The sequence below is a fragment of the Aspergillus nidulans genome, chromosome III (assembly GCF_000011425.1).
Source record: "Aspergillus nidulans FGSC A4 chromosome III".
In the NCBI taxonomy this organism is placed as follows: Eukaryota; Fungi; Ascomycota; class Eurotiomycetes; order Eurotiales; family Aspergillaceae; genus Aspergillus; species Aspergillus nidulans.
In genome coordinates, this window is record NC_066259.1 from 2,935,073 (window position 1) to 2,950,610 (window position 15,538).

The 15,538-nt window shown below is 50.2% G+C and overlaps 7 protein-coding genes across 7 annotated transcripts, besides 1 other annotated feature; 4 read left to right on the top strand and 3 right to left on the bottom strand.

The window, feature by feature from the left end:
- Positions 1-15,538: part of a sequence feature (contig 1.160 1822..146980(-1)) that runs on past both edges of the window.
- On the top strand, positions 441-1,657 carry ANIA_08733 (uncharacterized protein; the record flags this gene model as incomplete). Its single annotated transcript, XM_676910.2, has 3 exons — positions 441-921; positions 994-1,557; positions 1,615-1,657. The coding sequence occupies exons 1-3, from the start codon at positions 473-475 to the stop codon at positions 1,655-1,657; spliced, it is 1,056 nt and encodes a 351-aa protein (XP_682002.1). The 5' UTR covers positions 441-472.
- On the top strand, positions 2,227-3,901 carry ANIA_08732 (uncharacterized protein; the record flags this gene model as incomplete). Its single annotated transcript, XM_676909.2, has 4 exons — positions 2,227-2,490; positions 2,560-3,416; positions 3,467-3,638; positions 3,722-3,901. 4 exons carry the CDS (start codon positions 2,227-2,229, stop codon positions 3,899-3,901), a joined length of 1,473 nt encoding a protein of 490 aa, XP_682001.2.
- Positions 4,187-5,595, bottom strand: ANIA_11105 (uncharacterized protein). Its single transcript, XM_676908.2, has 2 exons — positions 4,400-5,595; positions 4,187-4,327 (listed from the first exon to the last, which is right to left on the bottom strand). Exons 1-2 carry the CDS (start codon positions 5,284-5,286, stop codon positions 4,216-4,218), a joined length of 999 nt encoding a protein of 332 aa, XP_682000.2. The 5' UTR covers positions 5,287-5,595; the 3' UTR covers positions 4,187-4,215.
- Positions 5,643-6,737, bottom strand: ANIA_11108 (uncharacterized protein; the record flags this gene model as incomplete). The annotated part of the gene is made up of 1 exon (XM_050611822.1): positions 5,643-6,737. One exon carries the CDS (start codon positions 6,735-6,737, stop codon positions 5,643-5,645), a length of 1,095 nt encoding a protein of 364 aa, XP_050467804.1.
- ANIA_08730 (uncharacterized protein) lies at positions 9,450-10,727 on the top strand (the record flags this gene model as incomplete). The annotated part of the gene is made up of 2 exons (XM_676907.1): positions 9,450-10,551; positions 10,675-10,727. The coding sequence occupies 2 exons, from the start codon at positions 9,450-9,452 to the stop codon at positions 10,725-10,727; spliced, it is 1,155 nt and encodes a 384-aa protein (XP_681999.1).
- Positions 11,378-12,118, bottom strand: ANIA_08729 (uncharacterized protein; the record flags this gene model as incomplete). Its single annotated transcript, XM_676906.1, has 1 exon — positions 11,378-12,118. One exon carries the CDS (start codon positions 12,116-12,118, stop codon positions 11,378-11,380), a length of 741 nt encoding a protein of 246 aa, XP_681998.1.
- Positions 13,636-14,503, top strand: ANIA_08728 (uncharacterized protein; the record flags this gene model as incomplete). Its single annotated transcript, XM_676905.1, has 2 exons — positions 13,636-13,969; positions 14,034-14,503. 2 exons carry the CDS (start codon positions 13,636-13,638, stop codon positions 14,501-14,503), a joined length of 804 nt encoding a protein of 267 aa, XP_681997.1.

The following is a 15,538-nucleotide window of genomic DNA, read 5'->3' on the forward strand; positions in this document are numbered from 1 at the left end:
GCTCCAATTTGTTCGACTGGACGAATGAGGCTAGGTAAGAGCTGGGCTCACCATGGAAACTTGCTAACGACTAATAATATAAAGAGACTGCTCTAAGGTGGAAAAAGGTAAAGAAAGTGAAAATATATCAATAGTTCTGGGAGATGTATGCTGGAGGGAGCGGTGGTGTGGCCTCAGAAGAAGACACCAATTGAAATACTATGCTGTATCCGGCCGTAATAGTTTTGATCTGCAAAGCACCAACAGTAACAATGAAGTTACCGTGTAAGGGCTCATATTTATAGGTCACTCGATGCGATGACTGCGTGCCCGTATTGTGTCTGGACCTAGGGTTGACCCATGTCGGGAACCCAAACTGGTAAAGCTTACCATCGCTGGCTCAGTCTATTTCCAATCCATATAAACAACGGATCCCCAAGGTTTCTTACCAGACTCAACATAACATATCGCTCTCGCATCCGCATTCTAGAATATGTCCCTCCAGACTCGCTCTCTAGGCTCCGGCCCCGACGCTCCGCAAGTACCCTGCATGGGCCTTGGCTTTGGCAGCCTCAGCGGCTTCTACGGACCAGCCGGGTCCCCTGAATCCAGACTATCCCTTCTGGATAACGCATACGCGGCCGGCCTTCGCTTCTGGGACCTTGCAGACATCTACGGCGATGCAGAGGACCTCGTCAGCGAATGGGTGAAACGATCCGACCCGGCCAAGCGGGATGATGTCTTCATCGCAACAAAGTTCGGCCTCCAGCGGCAAGCTGACGGGATGCATAGATTTCGCTCTGATCCTGATTATGTAAAAGAGGCGTGCGAGAGGAGCCTGAAGAGGCTCGGTGTCAATACTATTGATCTTTATTACTGTCATCGCGTGGATGGGGTCACGCCGGTTGAGAGGACGGTGGAGGCTATGGTTGATTTAAAGAAGTATGCATCCCCTTTTGTCAGACCTCAATGTATCATCAATTTAAAGAAAGCGACTCATGAGACGGGATAAAGACAAGGAAAAATCCGGCACCTCGGCCTCTCAGACATCTCGGCGTCAACCCTCCGCCGGGCGCACGCGGTGCACCCCATCGCTGCGCTGCAGGTCGAATACAGCCTATTCACACTGGACATCGAATCATCTGAGTCAGATGTCCTACAAACAGCCCGTGAGCTTGGCGTGACTGTCATCGCGTTCAGCCCCATCGGACGCGGGATTCTGTCTGGTCAATTTACCTCCTACACATCTATCCCCGAGGGCGATCTACGCCGGATATACCCCAAGTACGCCGAGAGCAATTTTCCGGCAATATTGAAGCTTGTGAAGGGGCTGGAGAGCGTGGCGAGTGCCCATTCCCAAAGAGCTGAGCGAAGTGTCAAGCCGGCGCAAATCGCTCTTGCTTGGCTTCTCGCACAGGGGAACGATGTGATCCCGATCCCTGGTACCAAGTCTGCGGCTAGGATTGCTGAGGATGTGGCAGCTGCGGCGATTGACTTGACTGAAGGGGAACTGGAAAGGATTAGGGCTTTGGCGGAAGAGGCGGCGATGGGGATCTCAGGGACAAGGTATCCTGCTGCGTGAGTGTCTCTTTTTTATTTTTGAACAAAAGGATGTGAGTGGCTGATTGGAAACAGCGTAATGGCCACTATGTGCGCAGATACGCCGCCGCTAGAGTAAAACTATACTGTTCTGTTGATTGGAAGTGTACTATGATATAGAGTTGACTGTCTCTCCTACGTCTCACCTTCTCCCAACCATGTTAGGGAAATGCCTCTCAAAGATCGCATCATACCCATACCTTTCCGCCCGTGTTTCGCTCTTATTCTATGAAATAACCTGCTTACCGCAGACATACATAGGTCTTCTTAACCTCTTGCTTCGAGTTGTGCCGTGGATGCTGCGTTAGAAAAGGAGGGAAATCAGGTCAGCCCAGGGATTTATCAGAAAGCCCACTAGAGAAGAGATTGGCTATGTATCGGTCTAAGTACCCATCGTTGTTGTAGATACCTTTTTGTAGGGCTTCACGCGTTGACCTGGTGCAAAGGCACAACCAGGTATAATCCAGGTCACTGGCAAACAGAAGACATTCCGTGACATATCAGCCCAGCAAATTGGATATTTAAACAGGGCATAATTTGTAAGCGACACTGTTTCTCGGCCACAAACCACGAATTCCTCCCGGAATACCATTGACAGACCGAATAATCTGCTTTATGCGCTTCTAGCATCACTACCTGACCCTGAGTATGGCACCTGTCAAAAAACCACGCCCTGCTTTCAGCTGTCTGACATGTCGCACTCGTAAAGTTCGATGTGGAAGAGAACGGCCGGAATGCGCCAACTGCAGACGGATGAATAAAGTGTGCGAATATCAAAGTACCAGCAAAGTTTCTGATAATCAGAGTAGACACGATCAAATCCATACAGACCGCTCTAATGTCTCTCGGTTAGACGTTGTTTCTAGATTGCCCTCTAGAGTCAGGCCGGTCAACGACTCGCTCCTTGGCTTGGTATGTCGAGTGCCACTGTATCAGCCAGCCATGTCGAAGCAACAGCCCTAACAGCCCTAACACTCCTAGATGCCATTTCGCAAGAAAGCAACTGTAGACCCTCTTCCACCTCATATCAACTTCCTGACCATCGCATCCGTCTTCGAGAGGATTCCTGACAGGCACGCATGCGACGGCTTTGTGCAGACTTTCATTACCTCCGTCTACCCCCTGTACCCGCTCATTGACCTCCCAGATTTCCAATCCTGGTATGCCGTGTTCTGGCAATGGTGCCATGAGGCCGGGGATAGACGATCGACTATTATCCCCAACACCCTGCTGGAAGACGTGACTATGAACTGCGTGCTCTTTGCGGTACTGTATGCAGGAGCTGCCGCTTCAGCACATACCTCCCAAGAATCAGTCACAACCAGGAATCTAGAATCAGCGGTTTCGGCTATCCTTACTTCCTGCGACCATCTTCGCCGTCCGACAGTGAACACTGTCGCAGCCTCGCTGATTATCGACCCGTTCATGAGCAAGGACCTCGGATCACTAGAGTATGGGCTGTGGGTGAGTTCGACAGTCCGCCTTGCTCAGAGTATTGGGCTACATCGGCAGGAGCATGTTACACCGGATAGAGATATAGACTTCGGTTCAGCCTTGGAAGCGAGACTCGAGCGTAGAATATGGGCGCATATCGTGTGGTTGGATGTTCAGCATAGCCTCCTGACCGGGTTACCACTGGCAGTAACGGCAACAGCCGGAAGCAGATTTGGTTCTTTGCCGACGCCAATATCTGGGGCAGGGCCTGATACTCTGGCCGGGGATACTGCTATACTCTTTCAGGCTCGCAGTGAAATTGCTCGTATTCAACATCGGCTTATCGACACTGTTCATAACGCAAGCGCAAGTACAGGGTTGATTTCAGAGGAGATATATCGAGGGTTTGTTTCAGATGCAAGGATAACGAGAGACGCGATGGAGTCCGCCGCAGGGACTACCACGAACAGCGAGGTAGATTCCTGGGCTCAGAGGTTGGCGACGTTGATTCACCTGCACATGGCAATCCAGATCCACAGTCCTTTCTTACGATCCCCGTTACGGCCAACACCTTCCTCAGATCCGAATATCGGCATCGATCAAGGTCAAGACCAGTTGTGGAATCGGTACGTGAATTCTGCCCCTCCGCTCCCCCTTTTCTTTTCTTTTCTTTTCCTTTTTTTGCTAGAAGTGTCTGAGAAAGTACTAGTATAATTCGCCTCTGCATCCGATACCTCCGAATCTACTTATCTATCGTATCGTCTTCCGCATTTGCGCCACACCTCTGGTTCTTCGTGCGCTGTGTGGAACCGATTCGGTGTGCTTCTCTGTTGGTATCATACTTGTGCCATTGGCCTGGCTCTACCGGTGCATATTCTGGATTGAGTAGGAACTGTTTGAGAGATGTCTTTGCGCACTGGGAGTTGCAGCGGCAAAGGCATGGCATACAGATGATGAACGGACAGAACCAGCTGAAGGTTGAGTATGAGGGCCTTGAACAACGACAGTCACAAAATAAGCCTGGAGGTGTGAGAGTGCAAAGCGAGAATGGTAGACGCACGACCAGAGAGGACGGCAACGGTTGCTTTGAATTGGATACGGAATTCCTAAATGAGATGTTTGATTGGAGTGGGCGGGAAGTACATGCAATTAGGGAGACTACCGGGATGAGATGACAATATTTAGGTGATAGCTTGGTAGATATTAGACAAAAGCTGAAAGCAGTTCCGTCAGCGTGGCCATCTCCTCAACTGTCTCCTTCCAGAGCCGCTTCTGCAGCTCCTGCCCAGCGCTCGACTTGATAAACTTGGTAGGCCTGTGTTATAACGTTAAGTCACCTGCCATCTCACTACCTGCCTATGTCTAGGGAACGATGGAAAGAACTTACTCGGTAACTTCCTTATCCCCAATCAAGCTCCCATGGCTCTCCTTCCCGGCAACAACCGCCGCATTGAGCACAAGCCATCCGCCAACTTCGACCGGCCTAGCCCGGAGTATCTTGACAATTTCAATCAGCGTCCGAATCCACAATGGCCCATTACTGCCTAGGTCCGTCTTAACCATGCCAGGGCAAACCAGGTTGAGAGTAACCTTGTCCCTGTTCAGTCGGGACGCAAGCTCATAGACAAACAGCGCGCAGAGAAGTTTTCGATCAGAGTACTGGTTCATCCCAGCGCTGGCAGACGCCTTCTCTGAATCCATGTATTGCAGGATCCCGCCGCCGTATGTGAGGATATCGGACTTCTCGAGGCTGTTGCTGAGATAGTATGTGCGGCTGCCGAGCCAGGTTATGCGCACGGCCGAGCCGGTTTGCTCGGCTGTGGATTCAAGGAATGGCAGTAGCTCGGCGAGGAGGAGAACATTGGATAGATAGTTTACTTGCAAGGCTTTCTCATGGCCGTCCGAGGTCTTCTCATAGACGAAGCTGTGGATCCCCGCGTTAAGGATGAGGATATCGACGCGCGGAATACTCTCCTTCAACTTCGCCGAGAAAGATTTCACGCTGCTGTATTGCTCCATGTTGCACTCGAGAACGTGGATATCGGGCCGAGTCAAACGGGCTTGGATATCCGCATCCCTGAAGAGATCGGCGACGCAGGACTGTGCCTTCTCGGTATTTCGAACTGCGAGGACGAGGGTTGAGACGTTAAGGCGTAGGATTTGACGGGCTGTTTCGAGGCCAAGGCCTGCAGTTGCACCAGTAACTACGGCGGTTTTGCCTGTAAGGTCGATACCGTGAGGGAGAGGCATGACCTTTGGCTGAAAGAGGCCCATTATGGTGATGTTGAAACCCCAGAAAGGGAGAAACAAGTTACAGTGAAGAGACAGGTGACGGTATCTCGTACTGAAGAACGAAGAATGCAACTAGAAGAATGGTCATATCGTCGTGGAAGGCTTTATAAGCCTTTATAACTGTTCATAGCCTGGGTCGACTCATTGTTGTTCACTGATTTGCAAGCAACCCTAATTAATCATCACTCGGCCGATGCCAAGACACACCCATTCTCGTTGCAAGCCCTGCCTGTTATGGGTAATGATCCCTCCGCTGCATCCCCTGGGACAATTCAGTGAATAAGAGAAGCAGCAGGTGGACTGATAAAAATGAACCAGACCTTCAGTCAGTCACCAACTCAGTTTGACAACCGACTCACAAACTCCCCAGCCTTTATGGCGGATTCACGCGCCTCCTTTTGGAAACCCATGATCCATGCGATCATCAAAACATCATGGGGAACGCCCCTAGTAACAAACAACTCGATCTGTTCATCCTTATGTGCGAGCTCTTTGAGGCCTTGTGAAAGCTTCTTGTGGTCCTCGAAGAGAACCTCCCGATCACCAGTGATGATCAATACCGGCGAAGGCACGGCAAACGGATGTAAGACAGGGGAGACGTATCGCTCAACATATTTCGTTACATCGACATTTTTCAGAAACAGCTTTGCCCCGCGTGCAGGAAATGACCCAGGGATATAGTCGGTTCTATAATTGGCGCTGTGGTTCCAACGGCCAGGATCAACGGCTGGCGGGACATCGCACCAGGGTGACCAGAGCCAGCAGCATTTTGGTGCAGGGAGAATGGATAGATTGTCGAATTCGATGGTATAACGTAGCAGTGCCAATGCGAGGTCTGCTCCGGCACTGTCACCGCTTATGATGATTTGGGACGCTGGAATGCCGATGGTGTGGATGAGGTAGGCGTACGATGCGATTGTGTCTTGAAGTTGTGCTGGGAAATTTCCGTTCCGATTTCCAGCCAGTCGGTATTGAGGGCAGAGTATGTAACTCGACGGAGTGTGCTCGAGTAAGGTTGTGGCTAGAAAGTTGCAGGACGACGTTCGACCGTCGCCTAATATATATGATCCCCCATGCAGGTGTAGTACCACGTGCTGGCCTTCTGGAAGTGCCGTTTGAGATGAGTCAGGAGAAGGGTATGGAGCAGGGTACCAGGTGGCCCCGATCGTTTCCGGTCTGATCTTTTCATCGATGACGATCCCCGTATACAGAGCTGGATTGGCTGGCGGTATCTGAATAAACCGGTCCGACTCTGAACGTGGCTTCAGTGACAGACGCCATTTTAGATGAAGAGCCACCCAATTGCGCAAAAACGCTTTGAGTAGCGAGTTGGTAAAAGCCTGTCGATATGTCCAGTTCGGGTCCTGGCGGTGTTTGGGACGAGCGTAGGCGAGAGCGACCCAGGGTAGTTGCAGGAGCGAGGGACCAACCATGAGGAAGAAGAATGGCGTTAATTTACATACTAAAGCGTTGTAACTATCAAAGACAACTAGATCAGGCTGGGTATCAGTTCGGAGTTGCAAGATATCGTCCGCTTATCGCGCAGAATACATCACTGTGACCTCATCGCCGCCTACGACTTTACCAAGGTATTGCTTGCACGCCGAGGCTCTCCGCGTGTAAATCAGACTTCATATGTTTGAAAGCAGGAAAAGGCAAGACAAACGGAAATGCACTGGTTCATCCATAGACGAAAAGCACTCATGAGGTCGCTGCGCTGTTCAACCATATACCGTGACCCCGCTGATCGGCAGTGCCGGCTTCGGTCCACCTCCAAGAATAAGCTATGCAACTCTGCAGTCATAACGATATATGGCATCTTTATCAGACTTCAATACCACTGATTATAGCCCAAAAGCCTCCGGGGCTATTAGAAGACCGTGGCAGTAATTGACGAGCTGGAAGACTTACGGCAAAGGACTCCACGAGCACATCGTAGGGGTGTGGACGCGACTAAATAGTTTGGAAACTGCAGGATGAAAGATATTGAAATTCCACGACGGCTGTTTGTTACAGCTGGTCTGGATCCACCACACCAATGTCTGTATGACTGGGTAGCTTCAGAGATGCACATTTACCGTTCCAATTAGCTTTCGTGCCAGCCCAGTTCCATGGTGCGCATCTAGGGTCGCTCCGAGAGGACGTTGCGGGATGCCGGGACGCCACCCGAGCATGCAAGATACGCCACGAGGTGGGCCTTCCCCATTTTGTGTAACAGTTGGAAGTATAAAGAAGGAATGTCGGTTGTGGCATGAATATCATCGACGCTATGCCTCACAAACGAATCAAATCAAACCAATGACTAGTAAACTACCATGCAGACAGTAGGACTACGGCGAGGGTAGACCCCAATGTGCTGGCCAGAAGCAGTGTCTATTCGAGAGGCATGGGCCGTAATAAAGTCCAGAGACCTCAAAAATGCCCGTGCTTGAATAGCATTCAGAGAGAAAGCATCCAGGCCTGAATTGTCAGTAGTAAACAAATCGGACATATTCATTTTCGTAATATGTAACGCCAAATCACGACGAGGTCCATAAAATGGGATCAGGGGCTCTTGTCACCCTCCAATGGCTCCAAGGTGCGATCACAGTCATCAGTTTGTTGCTGTCCATGTATAGATCAGTTTCTGCCTGGGGAACGAGCCGCAGAGCTCGCGAGCTATTTTCATAAGGGTTAGAGAGACTCAACTCAGGGCATATGCAATGCCTATTTGGGATATCAGCGCGAGAGATACATGGCCGCCCGTATTTCTACTCGTTCTCTGCCGGACTACAGGCAGGCGTGCAACTCCCACTGTAAGACGCCTTATAAAACGTCCAATCCAACCTGAGCGCCTTCACTCAAAAATTCTCACAGCGGTATCGAGAGCCCCCTAGTAAGTCTTGCTTAAGGGGAAGACTTTTGGCGAATCATATATCCTCCTAACCAATATCGCTGGCGTCTCTCAGGGCCTTATGGCTTTAACACTGGCATAGCAAGCTTGACATTCGCTGGCTTTGCTGTTAGTAAGGGCGCGCCGCTCGTGGTAGCTGGTCCTTGAGGATAGTGCTCATCAATTGCTCGTGTCCATCACCTCTAGGAGGGGGCCGGAGTTTGTTAGCTTGGCCCATGATCCTTCTCCCGGCTTTTCTCTGTTGACTCGAACGTTGCGCAGGTTTTGTCGTTCATTCTAAGACGTTTCACCGTTCACCCGGTCCCGCTCCGTCCTTATCCTCGAGATGAATGCATGAGATTATATGTCACGATTGATTTCTGACTTGCTAACCCACCGTCAGTCATATATGTATAAGCTTCGAATCCCAGCTTCCAAGTGGTCTCCCTGTATCATATATTTGTGCCACAAGCTAATTTGCGCCTATCTGACTACGTCGAAGTGACACCTTAACTGCAACGTGGACGATGCAATCAGAATCCGGATGTTTCTAGTAATGTTTTTACATTACCAAGTACCTTTGCCACTGTCACAACGGACCAGGGTTGCCAGCAGCATATGCAATTCGAGGCCAGCCCGTCCCTGTTCAACGGGTGAAGTCTGTTATTATGCAGTTCGAGCGTTGTCTCGTATTCGGCAAATTTCCAACATCTCCAACGCGTGACGAGGAATCCTTAGGACACAGTACCTAAATATAGAATGTCGATTAAGTAGCAACAGCAGTGTATTTATATGGATTTCCCATAAGGAGGGTTTCGTCCCCAATAGCACAGTTGGACAGAGCCGCTGGTTGAAAGGAGATTCTGGGAATACCAAGCTTCAAGAAAGCAGGTGTGGAATAAGAAGAACAAAATCTTGAGGGGGGCAAAGTGTCAATCTTCAGATACAGCCCCATACAATGCGCACCTGATTGGGCGGAACGTGCCGCTCATTAATATGCCAAGGCATACTGTGACCCTGGGGCTCGTATTCTGAAATCTAGCAACGTATCAGGACCGTACACTGCGCAGATCAGGGCCCAGCTTGACCCGGGAGCGAGCCTCGGAATGTGAAGCGCTGTTCGCCATTTGATTGTCACCTACCCAAATAGACTAGTACGTAATGCATATAATAATAGTGGACGGAGGTCCGAGTCAGTGAAGGCCTTGAAAGCTCTGAGAAACCTCAATTTTCCGCATTTTCTTCGTCGCCCTCCTCTTCTCCATCGCGAAACATGACGCGGCTGCCAACCATCATCGCGGCGCTGTACGCCCTTTATTGCCTCCCGCTAATCTCTGCCTGGACCTTCGTCTGGAGAAATGCCAGCGACATCTCCACCGTCGAAGAGGGCACCGGCGGGCAGACCTGCAAGGAAATCAACCATGCGAAAGGCAATTATTTCGAATTCGACCCGGAAGACGAAACCGTGCGGATATACATGTATGCAATAAAAAATTGCTCAGAGAAGGCGGATGAGTCCTCCGAAAAGAAGCTCGCCCAGAACTCGACTGGTCCGATTCGGGGGTTCGCCGTTATTTCTCTGAGTGGCGCGGAGACGAGCACAAGTGGTGAACTCACTCCATTCCCTGGAGAGGACTGGTTCAAGTCGGAACCAAACAGTCCGATCATCACAGCCATGGGCCAGAGATTGGTGGCGGAGGGATGTGGGATGTACAAAGAGGGGCCGGGCCCTCAGTGGTCCGACGCTGACCGGCAGTCCTACCAGTGTTGGCAGGAGAAGCTGGGATACACCAATGCAGACGCGGACGGCTGGCCGGGGAAGACATCCTGGGATCAGCTCAAGGTTCCCCTGGCGGACGAGAGCGGCGCTGACTCTTCCACCTCCACTTCAACAATGCAGACCCCGACGAGTACGAGTACAAGCACAAGTACAGCTACGAGTACGCCGGTTCCAGATACAAGTGCCTCCTCAGAATCGTCACTCAGCGGAGGGGCCATTGCGGGCATAGTTGTGGGCTCAGTTGTTGGAGTAGGACTGATTGGGGCGATACTATACCTTGCACGTCGGGTAAAGAAACCATCTGCTCCGGCATCTGCGGAGGAAGAGCAGGAGCTAAAGCGAGAGCCGGAAGCTGGTGGCGGTGGTATTGCACTCAGTAATCATGACGATGCTGGTGCTGGTGTTGGCGCTGCGGCCGCAGTGGCAGGAGATTCGAAGGTCGCATTTATGGACAACAAGCTGCACAAGCCGCCTGTTGAGACTGAGGCAATCCCTGCAAAAATATTCGAGCTTGCTGGCGACGCGGGAACGGTGGATATGAGGCAAAGTCGAGGTATTCATGAAATGAGTGATAGCCAGAGGATTTCTGAGTTGGGTACGAAGTAGATACCCTGTTTATACGCCTGTTAATATGTATCCGAATTGGTTGCTGGTCGATATTCCCAAAGTTGGCTTTCGCAAGACATATATGTTTACTCTCTCTACGCACCTGCAACAGCTATGATACCCTCGATCTACTCAGTGTGCTTGCCTGGCCACTCTTGGAGGTAGATTGTACTCCGGAGAGCACCGGACTGGGACTCTCTTTATCGCTCTCCGAAAAAAATCAAGACCTCCGAAGCCGTGGCCCAGGGGTATCAGAACATGGATCTGGAACTGCTCATCTGGTCCCCATGTTAATACGTAGGCGCTTCGGTATTTTTGAAGTGCCCAGCCAGCCTACGCTATCTAGATGCAAATGACCCTGATGACAAGTTCTATTCTTGAAATAACCAGTGGCCTTATTCAGAGCAGATATCAATAGCAGCTCTTCGCAGAGTGTCCGCCAGCATAGCTCTACTGCATTTATACTCCATTCCTGTTAGATACCGCCGTTGGTCCAGTATACGGCTTGGAGCTGTGCAGGTGCACCTGCCCTCTGCATGTTCGCCGCGCCTGCGGTCGTGATTTAGATTTATCGTTTCTTATTCCCAGACGTTCCCGCTGCAATGTACATCCATTTCAGCTAGTACTTCCTAGCTAAGCTGGATTGAGGGTACGGGCTCTTCTGCTACAATATATGCTGGCTCGGTTCTTCTAGGTTTACCATAGGCTCTAACTAGCAGGTGATGGGCCTAGCACATGCCATTCCCCTCAGGGTATGCGTGTGTTATCCAGGAGCCATTGTCTACAGTAGGGTTTTATTTTCTGGTAAAAGTATACTAGTTTATAGAGGATCTATCTCGCACCTCGATCAGAGGCTTCAGCTCATTCTCTTCTTTCCACCGTCCAATATGCCAATATGGACGACCAGCATGATCGGTGCGTTCAACAAGTCGGATCACCACCCTTGCTCCGGCTTCACCAAACAGCAGCGAATCACCGAAGAAGCATTGGAGCTCTCCTTCCAGAAGCCACTGTAGCGCTGCCACCAGGAAACAACCACCCCTAGTTCCCTCCAGTGTGATCCTCGTGATGTCGGCATCCTGCATCGCTGCGAAGAGCTCCACCAACACCGTAGCCAGGCTCTTTGGGCTACATTGCTCGAAAAGTATACTCATATCTCTCCGCGATGAAACCCTGCTGCGTATCAGAGAAACAACGCTGCTATATTGGTCAAACGGATTTAAGCCTTGACAATAGCCGGAAATCGCGTTGACGAATCGCAGATTGTATTCGTGAAGAGGCCGCATTTGCAAAGTCTTATCGGTGAGCCACATCATCTCAAGCAAAGTGTTGGCGACTTCGTCGTCTGTATAGCATGTCCGACACGCCGTCACGAGCAAGAATGTCTTGGTAAGACCGAGCGATTTGGAAATAGTTTCGGGCCAGCCGTGCATCGAAACTCCAGCAATGAGGCCTATCTTCTTCATGATCAGTCGCCGTGAGGGCCAAAAGAGGGTTTCTTGAGTGATATGCTGAAGATCCGCTGCGTTTCTTCGATCCTCGCTCGAGATATCCATAGTGTATTTCCGACTTTCTCCATCTGTATGGTTGTCCACATCTGCACATCGTCTTCCATGCACACTTCGATTACACTTCAAATTGTATTTCTCGCCAGAAGCGCTCTGCTACTCAGCTCGACCTGAGTCTATACAGGCTGGCTTCCTCCATGTTGTGCCATTATGGCCTTCCTTTGCGCTGTATGCGCTGTGAAGATTATTCCGCAAAATGCGCCAAATTAAAGTACCAAGCAAAGAAAAATCTGAGTAAGATCAAATATCAACCTTTGCTCTATATAGGAAGCCTACCCCACTCGCAGGATACGCAGACGAGGCTGAGGAAAAAGGAACGAATAGGCAGTGCATCTTGACCCGAGGCAGGTTCGTTCTTCTGTCTAGCCCACAACTTGTCACACATGATATCAACAGTTATCTTTGCCCCACTGACAATATGAGTCTCGGTAAGGAAAATAGAGGTTGGGAGCGATTGGTGGATATAAATTCACGGGGGATAGGGCTTGCTTGTCAAGGAAGTCTTGGTGTAGGTCGGGTCAAACGAATGGTAGATCAGGACTGCTTACAGTTCGCATTTGAGGCTTTAGGCAAGGTCTCAAATGCTTCTTCAGATCAATTGGTCAAATTGAAAGTTTCTTAGGTCATCTATTACTCCAGGATATATATCAATAATTATTGCCCTATTCTGTCCTTAACTATTGCCTTAGAACTACTATCGTATACTTTGCTCAACTTAGGATCATGCCTCACCATTCAGTTCAAACCCTTTAAAGAAAGATACTCTTCCCAATAATATGATGGCAGGTTCTAATAAACCGGATCTGATCATCGTCTGTTAACTGCAGTGAGGCAAATAAGCTCTCAGAGCGTTCAATGGGCATTCGGGATCTTCGACGGGCGTAAGGAGAGCATGATCAGATTTCTCGACGAGCTTATCCCGCATCCGAATCACCATATTCCGAGTCGTCACTACCAAATCGGAAGCCGGGTAGGTAAAGACGTCGAGCTGCGGTGTAGGTGGTACATTGGGATCTTTCTCAGAAGCGCCGATATCTGCAGTTGGCTGTTTGCTCGTTTGATGGGACCAATCACTGGCCGGACCTCTTGCGATATCATGCATCCCCCTAGTTGTTGTGGTGCCAGTCGGGCGAGCGCACCTGGAGCCAGCCAGCAACTCCTAGCCACTTTATACTCGATGGATCTTTTTGAGATCCTTAAAAGAACAGCACACGGAGAGTACAAATGAACACTAGGGTTATTTTAGTCCATTTTACAAGTAATGGCATTTGTTCCCTATCCATATACTTGATCTACGCATTCTAACTCCATTGGAGCTGTCCAAAATCCAACACTACGATAGTACACTCTAAGTAATATTCCAAAAATTGCGCTATATCTAGAGTGTAATGGTATCTTCGTATTCCCTATATGTACGCACCCTAGCCTAGGTTACCATGGTTCAACTTCCCCAGTAATATCCAACGACATCGCGCGAGCAGAGAGAGGCACCACAACCAATTCTCATGGCGATCTCCTGGCAGGCTCAGATATTCCTGTCCTTCCTGGGTGGAGGCATAGGATGTTTAGCAGTCTTTGGGATCCCATGCCGGTCGATGCAATTTCTCTGGCACGCTCAGCCAAATCACAGCCGATCCTTTGGAATGTACGTCATCGACCCCGCGGGAAATCCTACCGAGGAGGAAAGCTATATCTTGCAGGTGCCGCTGCGCGAGTTGAAGCAGGGAATAGATGACGAGGAGATTCTAGCAAGGTTCTCCAAAGGATTCTTTGCTGGGTGGGTTTTTGGGCCAGAGAGATGGATAGCGCCGTTTGTGCAGGGGATTATTGACCATCAGGGTATGTTCTCTACATTTCGTCTCTCGAGTGATGAAGGAAGAAGAACTGTGCTGAAGGAAGACAGTATTTTCCAATGCAAGGGAAGCTCCTGGAGATTTATGTTCACGTCCAGACGCGTCCGACCCTGACATATCTCGCCCCAATGCCATGTCTCAGCAGCGCCTCCCGCCTCTCGGTGCATGCCTATTCGGCCTATACTATCTTGTTGACACAAGCGTTTGCAGCCCAAAATATCGAACGTCAATATACCCCGGATCTGCTCAAAGACCCCGACCAGAGCGGAGTTTCGTGGAATACGCAGGCCGCACGCAAGGCAGAAGCCTTGCGGCCTCGCACCGGTTCGAGTTGGTTAGGGATTGTCCTGTAGCGAACGGTGAAGCGAAGATCACAATTATCTACTCGCATGTTAGGAGTAACCCGCGCACGGGCGGACGGGTGTATTCAAGGCCGATGACGGCGATGCATGTTTGCTATGCACATTTGCTGTTCGCTGAGGGGGTGAGGGAGGTCCTTGCTTCGCGGGGTTCTGCTTGAATAGTCTAGGATACCCAGCAATGAGTCAGGCCAAAATAGGACATATGAGACTGGGTGTCAAATGTTTTGGTGACCTCGAGCTCTTCCAAATCGAGGGGTTAAGGGCGGGCATTGAGATGGCGCGGACCCATTGGGTGACTGAGAAGGCTGTCGGTTCCAACAATCGACGCTTTGGCTACTTCATTGACGACGGGCTATAGATTGCTTGGGAACTGACTTGGCCGATAGGCTTCAATGTCAGGGTGGAAGCGGCATGTTGAGGAAACAGATCTTGCTGATTTGGTTGCTAGCAAGCAGTAAGAGTCATTGAAGGAAAAGATCACTTAATCCCGCAATTTGCGGACTTCTTAGACGCTTCGATCTATTTCGCTGTGGGACTTTGAAGCCAGTATCGCTCCCTAGAGAGGGGTTGGACTGAGTGACATCCTGCTCGGGTTGGCATCGAAGATCGACTCTCGCTCGGCCACAGGGACAGATAAGTCCACAGGATAAGTCAGCTCTTATACGTAGTGGTTACTCGACCATCTACACCTAGGTAATCTAGGGCTACTCAGCCCTTGTGTCGATAATATAGAGGTATACTGCAAAGAGCCATGTGGCCATGCGACCGACGGGGGATTCTGATTTACTCGAGGTGAATTTAGATGGAAAATTGTCCATAGATGGTCACCATGCTTACGAAATCCGCAGACTACAGTATTAGCACCAGAAATCTGCCGAGAAATCTCCATGATCTCCTTAAATCCCTCAGATCGGGTCCGGACTGTACAATAGGTCTTTTAGCCCTAAGCTCGGCTTTTCCGGAGCCGTGCTGGCCGGTTGAACCGTTCTGGTCGGTCCAAAAAGCTGGACAATGTAATACCACTACCATTAATATCTAATATATTATAAAACAACTAAGACGTCTGAGGTCCAAGCTACTGCATGCTAATTACAGAGTATGCAGGCTGTGGCGCTAATAGCGCGACACCGTCGCCAGTAAGCTTGTCGTCTGTTCGCGCCATCAGGATTTCGCTTACCGATGGTTGATCCTGA

Coding starts and splice junctions, on each gene's coding strand:
- ANIA_11105 (XM_676908.2), bottom strand. CDS start 5,286: ATGGGCCTCTTTCAGCCAAAGGTCATGCCTCTCCCTCACGGTATCGAC. Junction 4,328..4,399: donor GGGGATAAGGAAGTTACCGA/GTAAGTTCTTTC, acceptor GTTATAACACAG/GCCTACCAAGTTTATCAAGT.